Below are 23,812 nucleotides of genomic sequence, written 5' to 3'. Positions count from 1 at the left end.
GAGAGTCCTTTGAAAAAGTCGAAGCCGAATCGAATCATCAAGCCATGAATTGGATGAACACCACAGGTGATAAGTCATGACATGAGCTTGTGGATCTTCATTAGCTTTACCATCGAATTTTGGACAATCACCAGGAATTTTCGTTGGAACCGGAGGCCAATATGGATTATGTAGAATAGGATCATTGGTCAATTTGGACACATCCGGTAATTCTAAAGTCGCTAAGAAAGGTAATTAAGGATTGAAGGACATCTGGGGCTGCTGGTGGGATGGAACAATAGGGTTCCAACCAACCGGCTGTTGCCCCCAAGGGCTTAGTCCGGGCGGGTTTGGCCCCATAGGGTTTTGTCCGTAGAGATTTGGGTTCTGGCCCCCAGCATTCCATGGATTACCAAACGGTCCTGCAGGAGCACCGTATGGTTGCGGATAATTCTGAAAAGGATTTGCCTGCAGTTGTTGATAATTTTGATATGGGGCAAACAAAGGTTGCCCTTGAGGTTGCTGGTAACCATATGGGGGTTGGACTCTGAACTGAGTTTGAGAAACAGGCTGAGTTTGATAGACTGGTTGGGATTGAACTCCAGCTTGCATTTGAAAACCGGATGGGGTCTGGGGTCCAGCCTGGGGTAAAAAACCAGGTTGAGCAGTGCCAGAAGGATGTCCTATAGGTTGGGCTATCTGGCCAGAAGGATGACCTTGTTGATATTGAGGTTGGCCTCCCTGCCCAGAAGGTTGTACCTGCTGGGAGTGGAGTTGTTGTTGCACAGGTGAAGGTTGTCCTAAAGGACCAGATGGCTGAGTGGGCTGGGCAGTTGGTTGGCCTGACTGGATTTGAGGCTGACCGACTTGCCCAGAAGGTTGACTATACTGGATGGTGGACTGACCATGTGGTTGAGTAGCTTGTCCAGATATTGGACCATACTGGACATTGGATTGGTTTGGGTTAACATATGATTGACTAATTTGTCTAGTAGGATAACCTTGCTGGATACCAGGTTGGGCTTGTTGAACAGAAGATTGACCTGAGTTACCAGAAGGTTGAACATAAGAGGGGAAAAATGGACTACCAAAGGCGAAAGGGTTTCCCTGGAAGGATTGCCCTTGTTGTTCTTGATGAGGTGGTCTTTGGGGTTGCGCAGACGATACTTGGCCACCATGAAAAGAGGTGGAGCCCCAATCAATTGACAGCGGAACTGAAATCTCAACAATCGGTTGAGACGGCAAAGGCCTACCAAGATGTGGTAAATACTGATCGTATGGGCCCTCCGCTGGGTTGTTGGACGTAGGATCAAAGACTCCGAATAAAGAAGCCGAAGGACGACTGAAAATAGGAGTCGAAGAAGCTACACATACCGTTGGAGCGGTTGTGATTGAGGTAACAGACGTACTGCGACTTTGTGGAGTAAAAGGCTCCGTGGTGGGAAAAGCGAGTTGTGACCAAATAGAACCCGTGAAAGGAGTTCCAGAGGGCATAGCATCCCTTAATGCTTTATAGCCTGGAGGTAGGCTCCCAGTAGTAGGAGTGCTACTAACAAGTGTAGGTTCCGTTGCGGTGGGAATTTCACCGCTCGTCGCAACGGATTCTTCAGTCGAAGTAGGGGATACGTCCTCCATGTCGGAGGAAAAAGGTGGGACTGAAACACGAGGAGAAGTGTATTCCCAAAAAGGGATACCGTCCTCAGAAGGTTCCCAAACAGGGTTCCAATGAAACTCGTAAGTCTCGTCGCCTGGAGCACGAGAATTAATCGGTTGTATACTCGGAACAACAGGAAGGATTTCACTCACAACCGGTATCTCGGCAAAGGAAGAAGACGAAATTGGTAATTCCGCCAGGATGAAACTTCACAAAATCCTAGGGAATCTAACGAGACAAAACCCTACTCAAACTAACGCAAACAAAATCTAACCGGGTAAATGTGTATCGTGGCCGAATAAATTTTAAGACGCAAAGACACAACTTGACCTTTTCATGTTTTAAGAGTCGAGAAAAGGACAAAAAGGTGACTCTAGTCTCCTTCGAATGTTTAATGAGCACGAAGTGACAAGACGCTCACTGGCACCTTTTCTTTTAAGGAGTCCGAAAAGGATCAAAAGTGACTACTCTGGAGACTCTAGGCAAAGGGTTTACCAAACAATCCGTAAAACTGCTTATACACCTTGGCAATTAGATGAAAACCAAGGACTTCCCGTACGGCAGTCAATCTTCCCGAATGCTGTGTTCAGTGCATTACGGCTTGTAAGGCGGCAGACACGGCTTCCTGTGGATAAAGGATGATAACCTAGTGGGGTCTCCACATATACTCGACGGTATGTGGGAGCACAAATCCGTGCTAGACCACTATCGAGTCACAAAAGGAGGAATCACCCAACCGTAATGTGAAACAACAGTGACTAGGTTTAACGACGCCGGAACACGTCTCTAGCCTAGACCTCTAGAATGTATGTGTTAGGTTCCAATGCGTTGTTAGATTCATTTGGTTTATTTTACAGTTGATCTTCAATTAGGTTTCAGTTTTTAGGTCCTACCGTAGGTGATCTCTCAGAATTTCGTAAATGCAAACTATATGCCAAAATATATCATTCCATTCAATGAATGCTAACTACAGAAGAGTTGAGATTTTCAAACAAACAAAATGATCACCAAACAATCAACAAAGATCCTAATGCAGCTAATAGCAATAAATGAAACTTTTTTTTCTTTTTTCTTTTAAAAGTGACTAATTGCCAATAACAATAAATGCTAACTAATATAATGCAAAAAGATCATTTATTTTTTTTTTCTTTTAAAATGGCACAATGCACTTAAAGAAATCTCGAGAGATGTTAACAAGTGTAAACAGAGAAATTTCACTCAATGCAAATAGAACCAAGTCTGAAACACCAAGACAACCTGTCAAAACAAGGAGAATCACAAAGACCTCAATGAGCTATGTGATCTAAGCTCAACGAAGCCAAGCAAAATCAAAACGAGCTAGAGGTGAATTGCTCGAAGCATAGAATAATAAGTTTTGACAACCACTAGACAAGTGCGGAAAACAACCAAAAAGTCGACTGGACAATCAAAGAACCAAAAACTCCCTCGGAAGGCTCGATATACAAAGCCACTAGATGCTCTAGGGCTGGGATATAAGGTCGATGGAAATAGGCAAACACCCGAAGGATAAAGGTAAAAAACCAGTCAAACAGAGTTCTGACACACTCCAGTAGCTGAAAAGGATGTAAAAAGACAGGACTAGCGCGACTATCAGCCTGTAACTAGCGCTATTAAGGAATTAGCGCGAGTTGCTTTTGTGCAACATGCGCCAACTGGCGCGACTATCAGGCAAAAAAACGCGCTAATAAAGTTTGTTGGCCTAAAAAATAAATCAAACAGTCCAGGGTCTGGTCGACAGTATTCAGACAGATCAAACAGCAAGAAACAACTTAACAACTAACCCAGAAAGCTTATTTACGCAAGCAAACAAGAGAAAACCAAAACACAAGACAAACTCTAAGCTGTTCGGTTCGTAAACCAAACCGGAGATTGACTGAAGTGGCGTTGATCTACTTCGCTAATGCAAAGCAATAGCGTTTCGAAGGCTGCCTGGCCGTGCTTCAGGCTCCGTCCAAGGTTTATGAATCAAACAACAAATAGCTTCTCCCCAGTGGAGTCGCCAAATTGTTGGAGAGGTAAATCCCCTCTGCGGACAGAGGCGATCCCACTAGCCCAAAATGGGTCTAGCAACAATCAATTAACGCTACCATGCAAGTTCCTAGTTGCAAATTGAAAGTGGATTATGAGAACCAACCTGGAGTCCAACGCTAGTGTCATAGAAGAGTTGATACTCCCGTTCCCTTGCTCCGGCAGGTCACGATCCTCACGATCTCCGCGAATGGATACCTGCACATGCAAAGAACGAAGCGAATACAAGCATAAAATCCACTAAATACAACTATACATCAGTCAGAAAAGATATAGATCAAACATGAACAATAAAATCGGAACCATAATGATAGTCGTTTATTAATGAATAATCAACAGAGAAAAATACAACCAAAGTTCTGACGTTGAATCTCTCCTCTGGCTGGGCGAGCAGCTACTTATGTCTTGCAATAGACCTTTCTCTCTCTTTGCTTATGAATACATAGCTCAGACTTCTGGCAGCATAACCTCCCTATGCTCCAAGACTCTTACTATCACTCAAGACAAGCGTTATCACTACTAACACTATCACCACTACTCAAAAACTAGCTTGTCAAATGCATGAGGACAGACTTTTATAGATGGAGAAGGGGAGGAAGATACAATGCATCAAGACACCCATTATGGATTGGCATTATCTCCAAAAAGCCGCTGTGGATAGATGTAAGGGATAGATGATGACTCTCGACATCTAGAAGATGAGTTTTATCCTCAAAAGACTTCATGACTTGAAGGAAAAAACATCTGGGCGCGCGTTTGTCAAAAATCTTTTCCAAACTTGGTTGGCGCGGGTGTTACTCTAAGACAGAGCGCCAATGGTCGCACCTTCTTTTGAGGATCTCGTTCACTGGCGCGGGTAGTACATTGTGGACCCGCGCTAATGGAAAAATGACACTTTTCAGGGATATTTTGCAGGAGGTGTCTTCAGGGCACATGAAGTCCATACTTAGGAGAACATAATGCAAGTGTTTTCAAGTTATGTCACTGCTCACAGGTCCCGGAATGAGTCCTCCAAAGTACGGGAAAGGGGTAACAGGGATGGTGACCAATGGTGACAAATTACTGTGTAACAAGGACCATATCGAAGTGGTCTTAGTTTTCGATAGGCTCCGGTAAGGCGTTCCTTTTGCAAATGCAGCCAGACTTTGTTGCCCACCTAAAACTTGTGTGGCACCCAATGTTGATCATGTCGCTGCTTGTACTTGGCATTTGATTTCTCCAGAATGTCATGGACCTGCTGGCGAATATGTTGGATGTGCTCAATGAAGCTGGTTGCCTTATCTGTTTCGGATTGGACATGAGCCGAATCTGCGTGAGTAGCTGCAAATGGCATGGCCACATCAATAGGACATAGTGGCTGGAATCCCAAGCCCACCTGAAAAGGGTTGTGGCCAGTCGAGGTGTGAAGAGCTTGGTTGTAGCTGTGCTGAACATAGGGGAGGCTCTCGTCCCATGTGCGTGGATTATTTGAGTTGTAAATGCGCAAAATGTGTACAATCATCCTGTTGACAACCTCTGTCTAGCCATCAGTTTGAGGATGGAAGGTTGTGGACTTAGTGAGTTTGGTGTCCAACATCGACCAGAGACTGGACCAAAATGTACTGAGAAACCGACTGTCCCGATCTGAGATGATAGACTGTTGGATCCCAAAGTGCACCCACACTCATTCAAAGAAGAGTTTAGCAATGGTTTCTGCTATGATATTCTTCTTGCAGGCCGCCATAATGGCCATCTTTGAGAACCTGTTGACGACCACAAAAACACAGTCATTTCCATGCTTAGTGGAAGGAAGGCCTGACATGTAATCCATGGAGATGGATTCCCAAGGTCGACTAGGGTAGGTAGCGGGGTGTAGAGGCCTTGCTTCTTGATGGTCGGTTTGGCAATGGCGCAGGCAGTGCATGATCTGATGTACTTTCTGACATCCTGTCGCAGATTCGGTGTTGGGTCCCTATAATACTAGTGATTACCCCATTACTATTGTAGTTATACCCCTTATTTATATTTTTGTGCCCCCATATTGTTATTAATGTGCCCATAGAATCCCTCTATTGTTATTTTTGTGGCTTTATATTATTATTGTTAGGTCGGCTGGATTATATTATGACTCCTTAGACTCCTATATATAGAAAGGAGGTTTTGTCATTTGAATCATCAAAGAATTGTTCATTTATGTAATTTAAAGGAGGTTGCCCCCTCGAAGAGGCTGAATTCTAAGGCGTTGATCTATCTTTTCTATCTTTTCTTGAGCTGGTTTCATAACATTTGGTATCAGAGCTTTGGATTCTAGGGTTTCGCTGCTCCAAACAGGTCATCGTGGAATTTTTGATATAACTTTTTTCTGTGATGTTTCAGAAGTCGCAAAAAAAAATCCATTTGAGAAGAAATCGCGCTGAACCTTGGGTCCGAATTTCAGAGCTTTTCGCGCGATATTTTCGGAGATATTATCTGAGGAAGTTGGTCTTTTTGCAGACTCCTGAATTACATTCAAAACAGGTGACCTGGGGAAAATCATCATAACTTTCTCTCTGAGGATCGGATTGAAATTTCGTAAGAAGGTACAAAAAGAGGACGGACTGTAGTTTCTTGTATGCATTTTTTAGATCCATAGGTCGAAACAATGACTCGTGGCACGTCGTACAAGTTTGCTCTATTGAACTAGTCTATAAGCAAGTCACTGTGGGAGATTTCGTATAACTCTTCCTTGGAGAAACCAATTTGGGTCAGACTTGTGGCATTGGAAAGAAGACTCAAAAGGCTACTACAGGTCAAAATTTCAGAACTGGATTATCCGAAATTACAGAGATACATCAGATTCAATATCAGGCTTCTACAAAGTGAAAAAAGGTGTGTAGTTTTTTTTTTTTTTTTTTTTTTTTTTTTTTTTTTTTTGCATATGCTTGGTTTGAAGGAATTCATAGGGCATAGTAAAGCATTATTATCGGTAACTGATGCCCCGAGGAAATAAAATGCAAACACCTAGTAAGGAACCTGAAAGCTCTAGCATGACTCATGAAGAAGAGGAAGAAATGCTACATGATATATCAAAATTACAAGAACAAGTGCACAAATGTCACGCTCACAAAAGCTAACAGAAGCTAAGATAAATGGCGTGGAATCTAAGATAAAGGGCATGGAAGCTAAGATGGATGATTTGAAGACAGATTTGAGGACAGATTTGAAGACAGATTTGACAAATTTTCTATAAGAAATACTTACTAATGGTGAAAAGGTTGTAAAAGAAACTCATGATGTGAACAAAAGAAATGTGAATCATGATTCCATAGACTCTAATGTTGGATCGAAGACCCACCATATTCCAAAAATCGATATGGGGAAGTTTGATGGCAAGGATCCCGCCACATGGATATTACAGATGGAGCAGTTCTTCGATCTCAATAATGTGCAAAACACACAAAAGGTACGTATGGCAACTTTATATTTGGAACAAATCAGTTTGTATGGTATCAATGGCTTTGCTCTCGTAAACAATTTATCACTTGGGCAATTTTTACGGAAGAATTGATAGCACATTATGAGGATACAAAAAGCAACATTTTTTTTAGCCAATTGATAAGTCTCAAACAAAAGGGTTCAATAATGGAGCACATTGAGGAGTTCCAAAAATTGAACATAAGGGTAAAAGATATTCCAGAGGAGCATAGGATTGATGTGTTCATAGGGTCTTTAAAGGATAATATCCAACATGATGTTCGCCTTTGGGAACCTGATTCATTAGAGAAGGCATTCAGGTTAGCAAGAAAAATGGAAAGCAAAATTATGGCAACCAGGAAGCATACCACTCACAACTATAAAGACGGAAGTGTTGTTGCCCCTAGTCTTCCACAACCTATAAGGTTGACACCACAACAATTGGAAGAAAAAAGAGCAAAAGGGCTTTGTTACAGTTGTGATAGCAAATACACTAAAGGTCATAAGTGTGCTGAGAAGAAATTATTCTACATAGATTGTGAAGAGGAAGAAGAAAAGGAGCAAGAAAGGTCAAAAGAAGAGGATATACTCTAGGAACAAAGCCTAGATGAAGAACAAATAAATCCGACCATATCTTGTAATGCATTGGCGGGAATTACCACTCCTCAAACCATCAAGATAGAAGGACAAATCAAGAAGAAAAAGGTAATAGTGTTGATTGATTCAGGAAGCACCCACAATTTTATTCATTGTAGGGTAGCAAAAGAATTGAATTGCTTCCTATATCCAGCACCAGAGTGTCAAGTGATGATTGCAAATGGAGGAACAATAAATTGCTCTGGAAAGTGCCATAATATCAAGCTATCCATGGGAGAATATGTATTGACTAGCCCAATGCTTTCCATTCCAATGGGAGGTGCTGATGTTGTACTAGGAGTCCAATGGCTACAATCCTTGGGTACAATAGCTTTTAATTTTCAAGAACTTTTCATCAAATTTTCTACGGAAGGAAAGGAAGTTGAATTAAGGGGTATTGCAGGGAAACCAGGAAAGATAATCAGCTCTAATGGTATGACAAAGCTTCTAAAAAAGGAGCAAAGGGGTGTAATTGCACAATTATGTTCGCTAGATGTTTCCACATTAGAATCATCTATTTCTCCAGATCTCCAAAAAGTCCTGGACAATCATTCCAAGGTATTTGAGACTCCCAAAGGTCTCCCACCTATGCGTGATCATGATCATGCTATTCATCTGATTCCAGGAAGTGTTCCTCCAAACATCAGGCCGTACAGATATCCCTATGTCCAAAAAAGTGAAATTGAACGTATGGTTGCAGAAATGCTAGAGGCTGGTATAATTCAACCGAGTCAAAGTTCTTTCTCTGCTCCAGTAGTATTGGTGCACAAGAAGGATGGATCATGGCGCATGTGTCCGGATTATAGGGAGCTCAACAAGCTCACTATTAAAGATAAGTTCCCCATTCCTGTCATTGATGAATTACTGGATGAATTGCATGGATCAATTTACTTCACCAAGTTGGATCTTCGTTCAGGATATCATCAAATCAGAATGAAGATTGAAGACATTCCGAAAACGGCATTTAGAACTCATGAGGGTCATTATGAATTTTTGGTCATGCCTTTTGGCCTTACCAATGCACCTTCAACATTTCAAGGTTTGATGAATTCAATTTTCAAACCATTCCTTAGAAAATTTGTGTTAGTATTTTTTGATGATATACTATCTACAGCAAGTCTTGGAAGGATCATGTTGAACATGTTGACAGGGTGCTACAACTATTGGAGGAGAAACAATTATATGCAAAAATATCCAAATGTTTCTTTGGAGTCCAGGAGGAGGAATATTTGGGTCATATTGTATCTCATGAAGAGTTAAGGTAGACCCTAGCAAAATTAAAGCCATTAAGGAATGGAAAATCCCCACATCCATAAAGAATTTGCGCGGATTTCTTGGGTTAACAGGGTATTATCGCAAGTTTGTTAAGAATTATGGGAGAATAGCAGCACCTCTAACGACATTATTGAAGAAAGATGCATTTTCATGGACTCCGGAAGCAACAAAGGCCTTTGAACATCTTAAAGAGGCAATGTGCCAAGCACCGGTCTTAGCTACACCGGACTTCACAAAAACCTTTATTGTGGAATGTGATGCTTCAGGAAATGGAATTGGTGCTGTTCTAATGCAAGATGAAAGACCCATTGCTTTTGAAAGTCGTCCAATCAAGGGAAAGTTTTTAAGAAAAGCTATTTATGAGAAGGAAATGTTGGCAATACTCCATGCACTTAAGAAATGGCGACCCTACCTAATGGGAAGACACTTCAAGGTAAAAACGGATCATGATAGCCTTAAATACTTTTTAGAACAAAGATTATCCTCTGAAGAGCAACAAAAGTGGGTCACAAAGATGTTGGGTTATGACTTTGAAATCATCTACAAAAAAGGGAAGCAAAATGTGGTGGCAGATGCACTCTCAAGAAAGGATGAGGATGTGGAAGCATTTTTGTGCGCTATTTCTATCATCCAACCAGATTGGATAAATGAAGCAAGGGAGGAATGGAAGAATGACGAAGAAGTGTGGGCACTTATTCGAAAGCTACAACAAGATTCCAGTACGTCTGATACATTTAGCTGGCAAAATGATTCGTTATGGTACAAAGATCGCTTATACCTCTGTAAGAATTCCCAGCTAAAACAAAAGATTCTTATGGAATTGCACACTTCTCCCTTAGGAGGGCACTCAGGATTTTTAAAAACTTACCACAGGGTTAAGAAGGAATTTTTTTGGGATGGCCTTAAATCAGATATTCAAAAGTTTGTGGCAGAATGTTTGGTTTGCCAACAAAATAAAGTTGAAACAATTAAGACACCGGGTCTATTACAACCTTTATCCATTCCAAGCCAACGTTGGGAGGAGGTTTCAATGGATTTTATCACAGGTTTACCCAAGTCTGAGGGAAAGAGTGTCATCATGGTGGTAGTTGACAGACTTACCAAGTATGCACACTTTTGTGCATTATCACATCCATTTAAAGCCAGTACAGTTTCTACTGCATTTATGGAAACAATTCAAAAGCTACATGGAAACCCAAAGATTATTGTAAGTGACAGAGATCCCATTTTCACTGGAAATTTTTGGACAGAATTATTTTCTTGTCTTGGTACTCAGTTAGCTCATAGCTCATCTTATCATCCTCAATCTGATGGGCAAACTGAGATAGTAAACAAATGTTTGGAAGGATATCTTCGTTGCTTTGTATCTGATAAACAGACACAATGGGTCAAATGGTTGCCTCTGGCTGAATGGTGGTATAACACTTCCTTTCATACAGCAACAAAAATGACCCCATTTATGGCACTTTATGGGTATCAACCACCATCCATCACATCATATTTAAGAGAAAATTCTAAGGTTCAGGCAGTGGAACATCACATCGAACATCAACAACAAGTCCTCCAACTCTTAAAGGATAACCTCGTGTTGGCACAGAATAGAATGAAACAACAGGCAAATCAACATCGCAGTGAAAGAAGTTTTGATGTAGGTGATTGGGTATTCCTACGGCTACAACCATATAAGCAAATGTCCCTCAAGCAAGCTAAGAAGGATAATAAATTATCACCAAAGTATTATGGTCCGTACAAGGTGTTGCAAAAGATTGGTACTATGGCATACAAATTGGAGCTTCCTGCAGCTTCTCGATTGCACCCAGTTTTCCATGTTTCATGCTTAAAGAAGGTTATAGGCGACAAGCTCCCAGTTCAAACAATATTGCCAGAACTTGACGAGGAAGGAAAAATTATATTGGAACCGGAAGCAGTTATAGAAACAAAAACTCGACAGCTACGAAATCGATCAATTTCAGAGTACCTTATCAAGTGGAAGAACTTATCCGCTGAAGATTCCACATGGGAGGATGAGAATTTTATGCAGAAGTATCCAGAACTACTCAAGCGTTGAGAACAACACTTTTTTGAAGGCGAGGGGCATGTTGGGTCCCTATAATACTAGTGATTACCCCATTACTATTGTAGTTATACCCCTTATTTATATTGTTGTGCCCTCATTGCCCCCATATTGTTATTAATGTGCTCATAGAATCCCTCTATTGTTATTTTTGTGGCTTTATATTATTATTGTTAGGTCGGCTGGATTATATTGTGACTCCTTAGACTCTATATATAGAAAGGAGGTTTTTTCATTTGAATCATCAAAGAATTGTTCATTTATGTAATGTAAAGGAGGTTGCCCTCTCGAAGAGGCTGAATTCCAAGGCGTTGATCTATCTTTTCTATCTTTTCTTGAGCTGGTTTCATAACATTCGGCCAATAGAAATACTTTTGCAGTACTGCCATCGTTTTCTAGACCTTGAAATGCCCAACAGTCCAACTGTAGTGTGCTTCCCAAATCATCTTGGCACGCTCGCTTGAAGGAACACAAAGGTGACCCAGGTGGCATAACAGGGCATCCTAGAGGTGAAAATTTGGAACATGCTAACCCTCCAAGAATGTCTGGTATGTGTGGCCGAATTTTCGGTCGCTTTTGTGGAGAAGTGACCAATCAGAAGTCTCGTGCCCACAAGAGTTGAGCACAGTAGTTAACGCCATGATCGATGGTCGACTAAGGCAATCTGCAACATTTTAGTGCTGCCCTTCTTATACTTGATATTCAAATGGAACTGTTGCAGGTATGTGGACCACTTCTGATGGCGATCATTCTGTAATTTCCCTTGGGTCTGTATGAACTATAGGGGTCGGTGGTCTGTGTGGATGACCATTTCCTTGCCAAAAATGTAATGCTTTCATTGTCGACAGCCCTGCACAATGGAATACATCTCTTTGTCATAAGTGGGATACTTCCGTACTGTCTGAAAGTGTCTCACTGTGATATGCCACTGGATGCCCGTGTTGAGTAAGGATTGCCCCGATAGCATGGTCAGGGGCATTTGTCTCGACCTCAAATAGTTGTTGCAAATATGGTAACGCGAGCACTGGTGTTGTGCAGAGGCGATCTTTCAATTTTGTGAATGCCTTCTGTTGAGATTCAGACCAAAAGAATTTTGCTTTCGCTCCTCTCTTGGTGACTTGACTCAAGGGCCAAGTGATATGAGAAAATCCCAACACGAACCTGCGGTAGAAGTTGGCAAGACCTAGAAAGCTGCGGAGCTCTGTCAGAGTGGTTGAAGATGACCAATCCCAAATGACTTGGATCTTGATTGGATCCACATGCACCCCCTATTCATCAAAAATGTATCCCAGATATTGAACCTGGGTTATGCCAAAAGTGCATTTTTCCAAATTGGCACATAGCTTGTGTTGCCACAGTGTTTGGAGAACCTGTTAGATGTGGTGGAGGTACTCTTCCCAACTCTGGCTAAAGATCGGGATGTCATCCAAGTATACCACTACAAATGAGTTGGTGAATGGCCGCAAAATGTCATCCATTAGCCTCATGAAGGTTGCAGGAGCATTCGTCAATCCGAAAGGCATAACCAACCATTCAAAAAGGCCCTCCTTGGCTTTGAAGGCAGTCTTCCACACATCGGAGGGTTCGATTGGTACCTGGTGGTACCTAGTGATATCCTGACTTCAAATCGATCTTGCTGAAATATTTTGCCCCCTTCAGTTGGTCCAGGAGGTCATCAATCCGCAAGATTAGGTACCTATTACGGACAGTGATCTTGTTCAGCGCCCGATAGTCAATACAGAGTCTCCAAGTCGCATCCTTCTTCTGTACCAACACGATCAGGCTCTCACAAGACGATGAACTCGGACGGATGTGACCTTTCTGCAACAGCTCCTGAATCTACCTCTTAATTTCATCGTTCTCCAAAACATAGCACCGATAGATTGGTCCATTGGGTAGCGACGCACCTGGGGTCAAATCGATGGAGTGCTTGACCTGACAGTGCAGAGGAACCCCTGCGGGGGAAGTGAAGATGTCCTTGTACTCCTCCACGACCTTGTCCATCTGTAGTTGTCGTGCGGAGGGGCCCTCTCTGGAATTCATGGCCACCGTCTTCTTCTTTCCTTGAAGGCATATCATTAGGAAAACAAATTTTCCAGTTTTGGAAATGAACTTATTGCATTGTTTTGCAGTAACCAAAGAGATGGCGGTAGGCTGTGTTACCTCTGGTATCTTGTACAACTTATTTCCCAATGTAACATTAACAGCACGGGGCCTTGATTCATACACAAAATGTCGCTTCCACAAGTATGGTTGTCCTAATAATACATCACAAACTTAAAGGGGAGCAATATCACACAATACCTCATCTGTGAAAGGCTTGCTGTTGTATGGAAGACGACACTGCTGGCTCATGCAAAAATCCCGTCCTTGGTGAAGCCACTCAATGGTGTACGGTTGTGGATGTGTTGTGGTCGATAAGTCCAACCGCTTCACGACCTCTGCCGAAATGAAGTTCTTTTGGCTCCCGTTGTCGACAATGAACTATAGCGGGGAGCCCTTTACCCACATCTGGGAGTGGAAAAGACGCTCCTCCTCTGGATCTTCGGGTTCCTCCTTCTGTATTTTCATGGTGGCAACGGTGGCGTTGGGCTCCGCATCGATAATCTGCTTCCCTTTATCATTCCCCTTGTCGGGTTCTAACTCAAAGTCGGAACATGCATCTGTTTCTGAAACCTTTAACTCGGCCACGAGTGACTGCTTGGCCCAACACTCACTTGTGTTGTGAGTGGAGCTCTTATGGAACTCACACCACTTTCCCGTGTCCTTTTTCGGCTTCACAACGCTATTCTTTACTTGCAGCTTTGGCGGGTTGTCTTAGGTCGTCCCGCTTTGGCTTTGTCCTTTGTTATGCGGTTTGGGGGCACCTTTCCCTTGCTTTGAATTCGCAGATCCAAAGTCTCACTTCTTCTGTTTAAACTTTTGCTCGACCTTGACGGCATATCATGTCGTGTCGAGCGAAGAGATGTTCAAGAATTCTATTTCTTCCTGGATGTACTTGTGCAGGCAGCCACGGTATTTGACTACCAAATGCTACTCTGAATCTTTGATACCCAATTTTGTAAACTCTGACACGTCTTGGTCCCTTCCCTGCCACAGCATGGTCCACTTTATGTATTGATATTGGTAAACTCTAGCACGTCTTGGTCCTTTCCCTGCCGCAACGTGGTCCACTTTATGTATTGATCATCATAACTTCTAACAAAGTAGTACTGCTCCTTGATGGCATCCCGAAATGAATCACAAGTGAGTGCGGCTGAAAATAGTGAGCCTGTACTTTCATCCTTGAGCTCACAGTAGGTTTCCCACCAATCCTTGACGTGGGGGACTACATTGAAAAGAGCAAAAATAATCTTTTCCCAACTGGAAAAATCATTAACAGAAAAATAACCCTCTAGCAGATTTAACTATTTATCTACGACATCTGCATCTATTTGACCCTCGAAGATGGGGATTTCCAAATTAACTTGTACCTTAAAGGGCGTGGCATTTCCAAAGTAGCTGCTGGAAACCGATGCGTCACCTCTGGGTAGTTGTTGAAAGATCTAGACAAAGTTGTCCATCATCGCATTCCTTTGTCACTCAAGGGCTTCTTCGAGCAAGATTTTGATAAGATCTCCTGCCCCTTCGTCTTTCTTTTCATCCACCATGGGAAGCTGTCGAGATTTGCGAGATTGGTCTTGCAAAAGTTCAACCAATGCAAGCGCTAACTCCTTATATCCCAACCTCATTGGGGACATGCAAAGAAAAACAAAGAAAAAAAGAAAACTGCTCTAATACCACTGATCCGAATTTAAATAGAAATGCAACAAATTACAGAGATAACCATAAACACAAAAATGTAGCAGAAATAATACTTCATTTCATTAATGTGAAATACTAAAATATGCTTACAAACAAAAATGGAAATAAACCAACTAGAGCGATGGTAGCTTATCTCTGAAAAAAGATGCAGCGAGTACATGCGTCTGAACTATGTTACAATGAAGCTCAAAAGCCTATTTATTGTTGAGAAACAATGGAAAATCCTAAACATCCAAAAACCTAACCCTAGAAGATGAAACGCCAAATTGGTACATCAACTTCCTGAGATTGTAATTTTAACATATGATCTCCGTTTAACACACACAATATCTCATTAAAAAGATCTATCCAAAAACTACAACTTTGGGAAGAACAACATCGGTCCATGGACCCATGTTGCTCCCAATGTATTCAAAAAACATCATTTAAGGCCTCAAAACAACTCTAGAAATTCAAGACCCGAAAAACTACTAAAAATAATAAATTGTGCTACAATTAAAAAAACTAAAAAGGTGAGAAAAACAACAGTAGGAGTCCAAGTGGACTTGGCAAGTGGCCACCAATATCCACCTAGATCACAAACCTAGATTAAGCTTTTATTTCATCATGTTACCGTTGTGGGTTCTTACTAAGGAGAACATCTAATGGTATGGAAAAATACTTGATGAATGCACCCTCACTTTTGTTGGAACACATGTTCATGCTGATTTAATTAGTTGGTGACTATTGGTAAGTTAGACTATGGTTTATTTGAGCATTAACCTTCACACATATATCTTGAGGTTGATTTAACCATTCAATAATAAATTTAATCCTCTTTTATTTAAATTGTTTAGTACCCTCTTCACTCGTAGTTTTTCACTTGGAGGGGACTTATTTGAAGGAGACTTGAAAAACAAAAAAAAAAAAACACTTTGCTATAAGACACAATTTAATTTTTGCATGCATTATTTTATCATTATTTGGGAGGTTGTCACACTAAGGCATGCCCTCTCTTGGTTGGTTGAGCATCCTTAGGGAGGTGGTTTAATATTTTTATTTATGACTAACCACTTTGGCATTTCTTCCCAAGGTGCAATTCACATGGAGATTATTTTATTGATTGTAGTGGTTGAGGTAGTTACATGGCATAGTATTCTAGGGTGCAACTCTCCTAGATAATTTATAAACATTATTGCCTAGATATTTAATAACACTTGGCATCTTTTAAACGCTGGGCATGAATGTTCATGTCCCTAAACATGACAAATGAAAGGGTGAGCAGAATGGCCACCTCAGCCAACACCTCTAGTTCCAACTTTTCAAGAATCATATCATTACTGAAAATCAATCTCTTCTGTAAATGAAAAAAACAGTCCAAAAGAAGAGCAAATGTATTCAGTGGTTTTTTAAAATATATGAAGGCATATCAGCAGTTTTACTGTGGAAAATCAAATCAGCTATTTAAGACAATATTGTTAATCAAATGAGAATAACATCATGCATATAAGCCTTGTTTGAACTTATAACATCATTTAAATCATGCTAAGGCATGCCAGAAAAACCTATCATGGCATGCCAGAAAGAATATTATTCATCAAATACTTAACATTACAGTCACCTCCAGATCCTAATCCCACATGGACTGTGATTTACGCTTCACGGTCATTTACAATGTCTGGGCTATTGAGACCACTGACATCTCTGGATATACAACCTTTGATTTAAACCGAATAAAGGCTGTCATGTAATACAAGAATGAACTTGCCATTGATTTAATCATGCTATTCAATTCCAAATCCAATCCACAAGCTTATAAGATCACCAAGATGTAGGCAATTTACAATAGAACCATTACTGAAGGCACGGGCCTTCGCAACCTTCATATAACAACTAATTTATTTTTTCAACAAAGCCATAATATAGCGAGATGCCTAATCATGGCTGACCAGCAGCAGAAAAATGCCTATTCAGCTCCCACAAGACAGGCATGCATCCTTGTTCTCCAATGAGCACACCATCTGTGCCATTTTTGTATCCATGTCTTCAGGCTCTAACTTGGGCTTGTCCTGCACAAAATAAAAGAATATAAGAACTTCAGGGATTTGTAGTGAACAAGAAAAACCCAATACTTGCAATATCCAGTGAGTATTTGAAACTTATAAAAAAAGCACCTTAATACTTGTAGCATCCACTGTGAATTGAATAGCATCAGCTGCAGCCCGAGTACGCAAATAGTACATCCCAGTCTTCAATCCCTGGTGAGGAGGCATCCAACATGTCAATTTACTATTAATTATATTTGCAAACAGTACAATAAAAGAATAGAAGATAGTTGAAGACTTTCTTTCAATTCAATAGACATATATGAACCTAGAAAAATGCAGAAACACGTGCAAATAGAAAGGAAGACAGATACAAATGCTTAATTTCAAAAGTTAAGCCAATGGGGTGTTGGCCCATTGTTGAAAATGGCACTTGTTACACCATTCACCAAATTTCCAATAGGAAGAACCCCCATTTCCAACAGCACTGTTGTTATCAAGTCCCAAACAAATTTAGTACAGTTACCCATGTATCTTAGCATCTTAGTCAAAAGTAAGGCTAACCCTTTCCGAACAGTTGACCTGTCATATATAGCTGAATCCATGAAGGCAGAACAACGTGATAGCAGATCAAATTATTTGGCATCATAAATAGAAACAGGCACTCGGAGACCTTATAGTCCTTAAACTTTTACCTTTGACCAAGTGTAAAAATGAAGGGAAGTTAGCTTCCCAAAATTAGGTTGGTCCATGTGAATGTTGAGGCTTTGGCTCTGATCTATATAGCAACCACGATCAGCAGCCATATCAACAATTGCACGTTGCTTGATCTCCCATACTGTCCTGTTTGGATACAAGCAAACACAGCAGTTCAGAAACAGTCAAAAAGCCTAACACCTTGGCCAAAAGTAACTTATTGGGATAATGATGCAGTGCTCAACTTGTATATAGCCTTCAGTTCATTAGCAATCTCACTGATGTCTTGAACTGAACCATTGTGATAAATAATCTTATTCTTCAGATCAGGATTCCAGAGCCCAGCGTCGGTCAAGTCATGGAGAAGATGCTTGTTGACCACTACAAATTCACCACTGCAAAGAAAAAAAAACAGAGATTACATTTTAATCACTGTAATATTTTAGAAAAATATTCATAATGAGGAGAAATTTACCTCAAAACTCTCCTGCTATAAATATTTGATGTGTATGGCTCAAAGCACTCATTGTTCCCAAGAATTTGACTAGTTGATGCTGTTGGCATAGGAGCAAGAAGGAGAGAATTTCTCACACCATTTTTTGCAACCATTTGCCTTAAGGCAGCCCAATCCCAACGACTTGAAGGTGTAACACCCCACATGTCTGGCTGAAGTATGCCCTGCACACCAATTTGAAAAGCAATTAAAACTCAAAACCATTGACCCTCATAATGCATATTAGACATTTGCCAGTAAATACACTTCCAAAGATAAGTTCCACTTCAACAAATACCAATATAGTGCAAACCAAAATCGTTACATCCAAAATAAATACACCCTACCTTGCTTACAGGACTCCCAGCATAGGTTTCATAAGGACCATCCTTGGCAGAAAGTTCAGAAGATGACTTAAGGGCATGATAATAAATTGTCTCAAAAATCTCAGAGTTCAACTTCTGAGCCTGCAGTGCAGATTTCAAAGAGTAAATAACCATTCAGTATATTTATTAGAAAAAACAATCACCAAAATACATTCACTCGAATTTTTTTGTGAAGCTTACCTCCTCTGAGTCAAATGGCATACCAAGCAAGATAAATGTATCAGCAAGGCCCTGAACACCAATGCCAATAGGTCTGTGACGCATATTTGATCTCTTTGCAGTTTCCACAGGATAGTAGTTCACATCAATGATTTTATTCAGGTTTTCAGTAATAATTGATGTAACCTATCATAAAAGCAATGTTGCAAATGTGTCAATCAAAGCCACAATAGCAAGAAATCAGCACCACTCTCAAAAAGAGCAAACCAAATATTTTGAAATATAGGTTAAAAACTAACCTCTCCTAGCTTATCAAAATCAAAGTATCGGTTCTTAGAACCCAGGCTGCCAGCAAGCTTTGAAGGATGAGACTCAATAGGAATACCCTGCAAAATATAGAGATAGTTGTCTTTCAGGCCTCTGCCTGTTAAGGTTAAAATAGTAACAAGAATAACTTTCAACAAGCATACCTTTTCTCTTACAAATCGTGGCAGAGCAATTGATGCCAAATTACAAACTGCACTTTCTGTTGGGCTAGTGTACTCAATAATTTCTGTGCAAAGATTTGAAGACTTGATTGTTCCCAAATTCTGCTGATTGCTCTTCCTGTTGCACGAGTCCTGAAACCCAAACTATGATCAACAAATGTTGCAACAAAGAACAAACTCAAAGCCTATAAAATATGAAAGAATGGAATTACCTTGTACAACATATAAGGATTGCCAGTTTCTATCTGAGATTCTAAAATTGCAAACCAGAGTTTCTGAGCTTGTACAACCTTCCTGGCCTTACCCTAATTAGACAAATGATTTCAGCCAAATTTAAATTTTAAATACAATACATAACTTATAAATTTTAAAAATTAAAAGAAAAAAAAAAATGATGTCAAAGAACCCAAAAAAATACATGAGATGTTTGTTAGATTGCTAGCATACCTGCTGCTCATATTTGAGGTACAGTTTATCAAACTCTTCCCCCCAACAGTCTGCTAATCCAGGAGACTCATTAGGACAGAACAATGACCAAGTAGCATTGTCCTGGACTCGCTTCATAAAGAGATCTGGAATCCATAGACCATAGAACAAATCTCTTGCCCTGTTTTCTTCCTGTTAACAACCCACAAGATTCCTATTACCCATGAACCTTGCCACACATACATTAAAAATCCTCCTCAAAATGCACAACCAACTTTACCTTGCCATGGTTTTTTCTCAAATCCAAAAAGTCAAAAATATCAGCATGCCATGGCTCCAAGTATACAGCGAAGGCACCTGTGAAGAATGCTAATCAAATTGAGTATATTTTCTAGTGATAATAACGTCATCAACGCACTACATCTCAAAATGTTAATTTACGTCATTCTTACAAGAATAAAACAAGAACTAGCCAGTAAGTATAAACAAAAACAAAAATGCATGCCAGCAAATAACCGCATTCCCAATTACCCTTTCTTTTGCCTCCTCCTTGATCTACATAGCGAGCAGTATCATTAAACACACGCAACATTGGCACAATACCATTTGATGTGCCATTTGTTCCACGTATGTAACTATTTGAACGAACATTATGGATCGAAACTCCAATGCCTCCTGCTGATTTGCTAATCACAGCACATTCTTTGAGGGTATCATAAATACCTTCAATGCTATCATCCTTCATACAGATAAGAAAGCAGCTACTTAACTGCTCCAAATTTAAAACATGAAATAGATCAGCAATACCCAAAATTATTTCTATGACAGCAATCCGGAACCTATTGATAGCCAATCAAAATGCATTATTTAAATCAAGAGACTTGTTTTAATTGGAATATCAATCTAAAAGTCCACATTTCTTCTGATAATATCTCATCTATGATTCATATAGTCTGATTTTTAACTCAAATGGTAACAAAACAGATGTCTTTATTAGCTTTGAATCATGCCTCTAACTTAAAATGTATCTCTCATCATGATATCAACATCCAAACCTAAGCCACATCGTGAGGCACATACCTGAGGCCTTGGAGTTCCACCATTAAACAAAGTTGGAGATGCATGCGTAAACCAACGCTGTGACATCAAATGATAAGTCTTGATAGCAGATTCAATGTCATCCTTGTGGATTCCCACAGAAACCCTCATCAACATATGTTGAGGCCTCTCCACAACAACCCCATTCAATTTTAACAAGTAGGACCTCTCCAATGTCTTGAAGCCAAAGTAGTCATATTCAAAATCCCTATCATAGATTATTTCACTATCCAACCGAGCAGCATTCTGAACCCGCCAAAAAACATAAACAAGCATAATCATTAACAGATAGTTCTGAAAATCACCGTTGAAAGTTGTTTGACTAATGCAAAGTTAAAGGCAAGCAGATTGCTATATATATACTGCCAGAGGCAAGTATAATAATAATAATAATGAACAAATCAATCAATTTAAAAGCCTTGGAATAGTTATACATAAACTACACAAATACAATGCAGTTAATACTTCCTGTTAGACCAGCATACACAGTATCCTTGTAATGTGGCTTAAATTTAGAGGGAAATAAATAGCTAATAAATACTTGGACATTCAAACGAGATTCACCAAAACAAAGAACCTTCGTCATGCAAGAAATTAATCATAGAAATCGAAAAACTTAAAGGCATGATCAGCACCAATTACTCGTAAATTATACAAATGTGGAGGGATAACAAAAGCAGTACCTTCATGATGATATCATAAACATCATCTGCTATTAGAGGGGACGCCTGACCAGACCTTACATTCACGTGAGCATACATGTCCTTTATTCTGTAACGGTAACAAGCCCAATTACACAATTGAATCTATTACAGCAAGTAAGCCATAAAAATTGAGCTAAGAATCCACTAAACATGTAAATAAATGACCATACAAGAGCTTGAAAGCCCAACCCAATCAGATCTGTGACTATAATAGATTTTTATTTTGACTCTGAGAGAAAAAGGTCTCATACGCCAGGTAGGCTTCACAGGGCACTAAAAGCAAACATAGACATAAGCATATGCTTGAACATGACGCGGGGATGAAAGTGGGCCTGATTCTCCATGGACTAAAGATCAAAATGCACGAAGGTCAACTAGAGCATTACTGCAAACAGTTTACATGACTGAGTGTTATAATGTACCAAGTGCGCATATATATAAGACAACTCACGTTTCGGAAAATGATTTCTTGGTGTTTTTATGGAGATTTGAAACAGCGATCCTTGCAGCCAACTGCAATCCACATCCAATAAACAGCAAAACGCAGAAATTAATAAATATTGTGGGCGATTATGATTTCAATATATGTGCAAAACATTCGAATCAAAAGGAATATATAGGCAGGAATTCCTTGACTTACCAGAGCATAGTCCGGATGATTTGCGGTCATGGCAGCTGCGGTCTCAGCCGCCAGCTCATCAAGCTGACTCGTAGTGACCCCCTTGTAAACCCCTGTGCAAACCTTCTGTGCAACAAGCACAGGATCGCAGTGATCAGAGTTGAGACCATAGCTGAGTTTCTTCAATCTGGCTGTGATCTTATCAAAATGCACAGCCTCGGGTCTGCCATCTCGCTTGATGACATACATTTTGCCGGGCTGAAACCAATCAGAACTGAAAAAACTGCGGATAGGGTATTCAAGATTCGACTGCAAACAGTCAGAAATCGAGTTCTAAATTTTTTCGATCCAAACACCCCTATGAGAATTTAAGTATTCAAGTTATCAGTGCAGGAATTCCAATGTTCGGCTAGAGATACAAGTCTCCCGCTCGCCTGAATCTTCGAGTCTGAATGAGAACCTTTAATAAAATTTTAGACGCTAATGTCCCGCCCATGGCTGGCTTCAAATTTCCCGCTAACAATCTTATTCAAATGTAAAGGTGTGGGGGTAAGGTGAGGTGATGTTAACGTGGAGGGCCGGTAGAGGGGGATGTGTGTATGGATGCCACCCATCTTTCCCGCCAATTTGTTCCCTTTATTGAGTTGGCGCCCATTATCGACGGTTCCCCATTTGTAAGTCAACACTCATTTGCTGCATTAAATGGGGTATCAAATTTTCTTGTTGGGCCTCTCTCCACCAAGTTTTATCATTAAATTATTTAAATATCATTATTAGACAAATAAAAACTGAAATGAATTAATTCACCAAGATGTGAGGTAGAAAACTTTAACCCAGAGAAGGAGAAGGTAGATTTGTCAAATACATCGAATTCTTTAGGCTTTTTTATACCCTATTTCCTTTATTTCGATTAGTGGATGGGTTTGGGATTTAATGGTGAGGAATGGGGTAATTAAGAGTAATTATGAGGTTAAGTTGTTGAATGTGGCTTGGGATTTTGGTTTTGTTAGGTATTTTTTTTTAAGTTATTTATTGATGTTTTTTTTTTAATTGAATCCTTATCCATATTTTTTGAGTTTCTTTTAGGATATGAAGGGATATAGAATGTTTTGGTTTTGTCGGTCGATTGTTAGATCTAGCCCCTTTATGAGGTGATAGCACTAGTATTAATATTATAAATTTGAGGGTTCAAGGGCTTTTCAAGTAGAATTATGTGGTGGTTTTGGGAGGTGTGGTTGAAGGTAAGTAAAAAGAGGTGAGGGAGTTAGAAAGGTGAGAAAATAGATGTTAAAATAAAGAGTTGCGCTAGTAAATTTAGCGTTGGAAAGAAATTAAGATGAACGAAGCGTTGTAATGGCAAAACAAGACCTAGTAGGTTAATTTCTTGCATGTTGTATGGGGAATACCTTGAAGGATTAGCTTGTAGCTAGATGTCAGCCTCTACTATGTTGTTCTTTAATTGCTATGTGATGTCTCAAGAATTGTTGGTGTTTATCTTAAGTTCCTCTTCATATGTGGAGAAGCTTTTGAGGGTTCAATGGAGTCGAAATTCTACTGTGTTTTCTTGGAAGTCTCGGTCTCCTTACTTTGATTCTATACATGGAAGAGTAGATACAACGTTGATGTGGGTCAAACTATCTAGTCTTTTGATCAATTTTTGGTCACCTAAAGCTTTTAAGGAGATTGGGAATGCATTGTGGCAATACATAAATTTAGACATGTTGTTCATGGACTCCAGTACTATGTCCTTTTCTCAAATTCTGGTAATAATTGATTTGAGGGAGAGTTTGTCCAACTACATGACTTTGCAAAGAGG

General features: G+C 40.1%; 1 protein-coding gene across 1 annotated transcript; it reads right to left on the bottom strand.

The window, feature by feature from the left end:
- Positions 1-16,416: 16,416 nt before the first annotated feature.
- On the bottom strand, positions 16,417-22,494 carry LOC149211673 (ribonucleoside-diphosphate reductase large subunit-like). Its single transcript, XM_089391569.1, has 17 exons — positions 22,018-22,494; positions 21,829-21,890; positions 21,357-21,444; positions 20,656-20,919; positions 20,107-20,344; positions 19,856-19,932; positions 19,597-19,767; positions 19,362-19,454; positions 19,132-19,281; positions 18,961-19,047; positions 18,683-18,847; positions 18,464-18,583; positions 18,099-18,301; positions 17,869-18,018; positions 17,623-17,770; positions 17,057-17,140; positions 16,417-16,951 (listed from the first exon to the last, which is right to left on the bottom strand). Exons 1-17 carry the CDS (start codon positions 22,243-22,245, stop codon positions 16,853-16,855), a joined length of 2,427 nt encoding a protein of 808 aa, XP_089247695.1. The 5' UTR covers positions 22,246-22,494; the 3' UTR covers positions 16,417-16,852.
- Positions 22,495-23,812: the final 1,318 nt, after the last annotated feature.

Source organism: Pinus tabuliformis, chromosome 1_1 (genome assembly GCF_031772625.1).
Source record: "Pinus tabuliformis cultivar Carrire ecotype Pingquan chromosome 1_1, CPIR1, whole genome shotgun sequence".
NCBI classification, from domain to species: domain Eukaryota; kingdom Viridiplantae; phylum Streptophyta; class Pinopsida; order Pinales; family Pinaceae; genus Pinus; species Pinus tabuliformis.
Note: the sequence above shows the minus strand (reverse complement) of the source record. Positions and strands in the feature narration are given on the sequence as shown.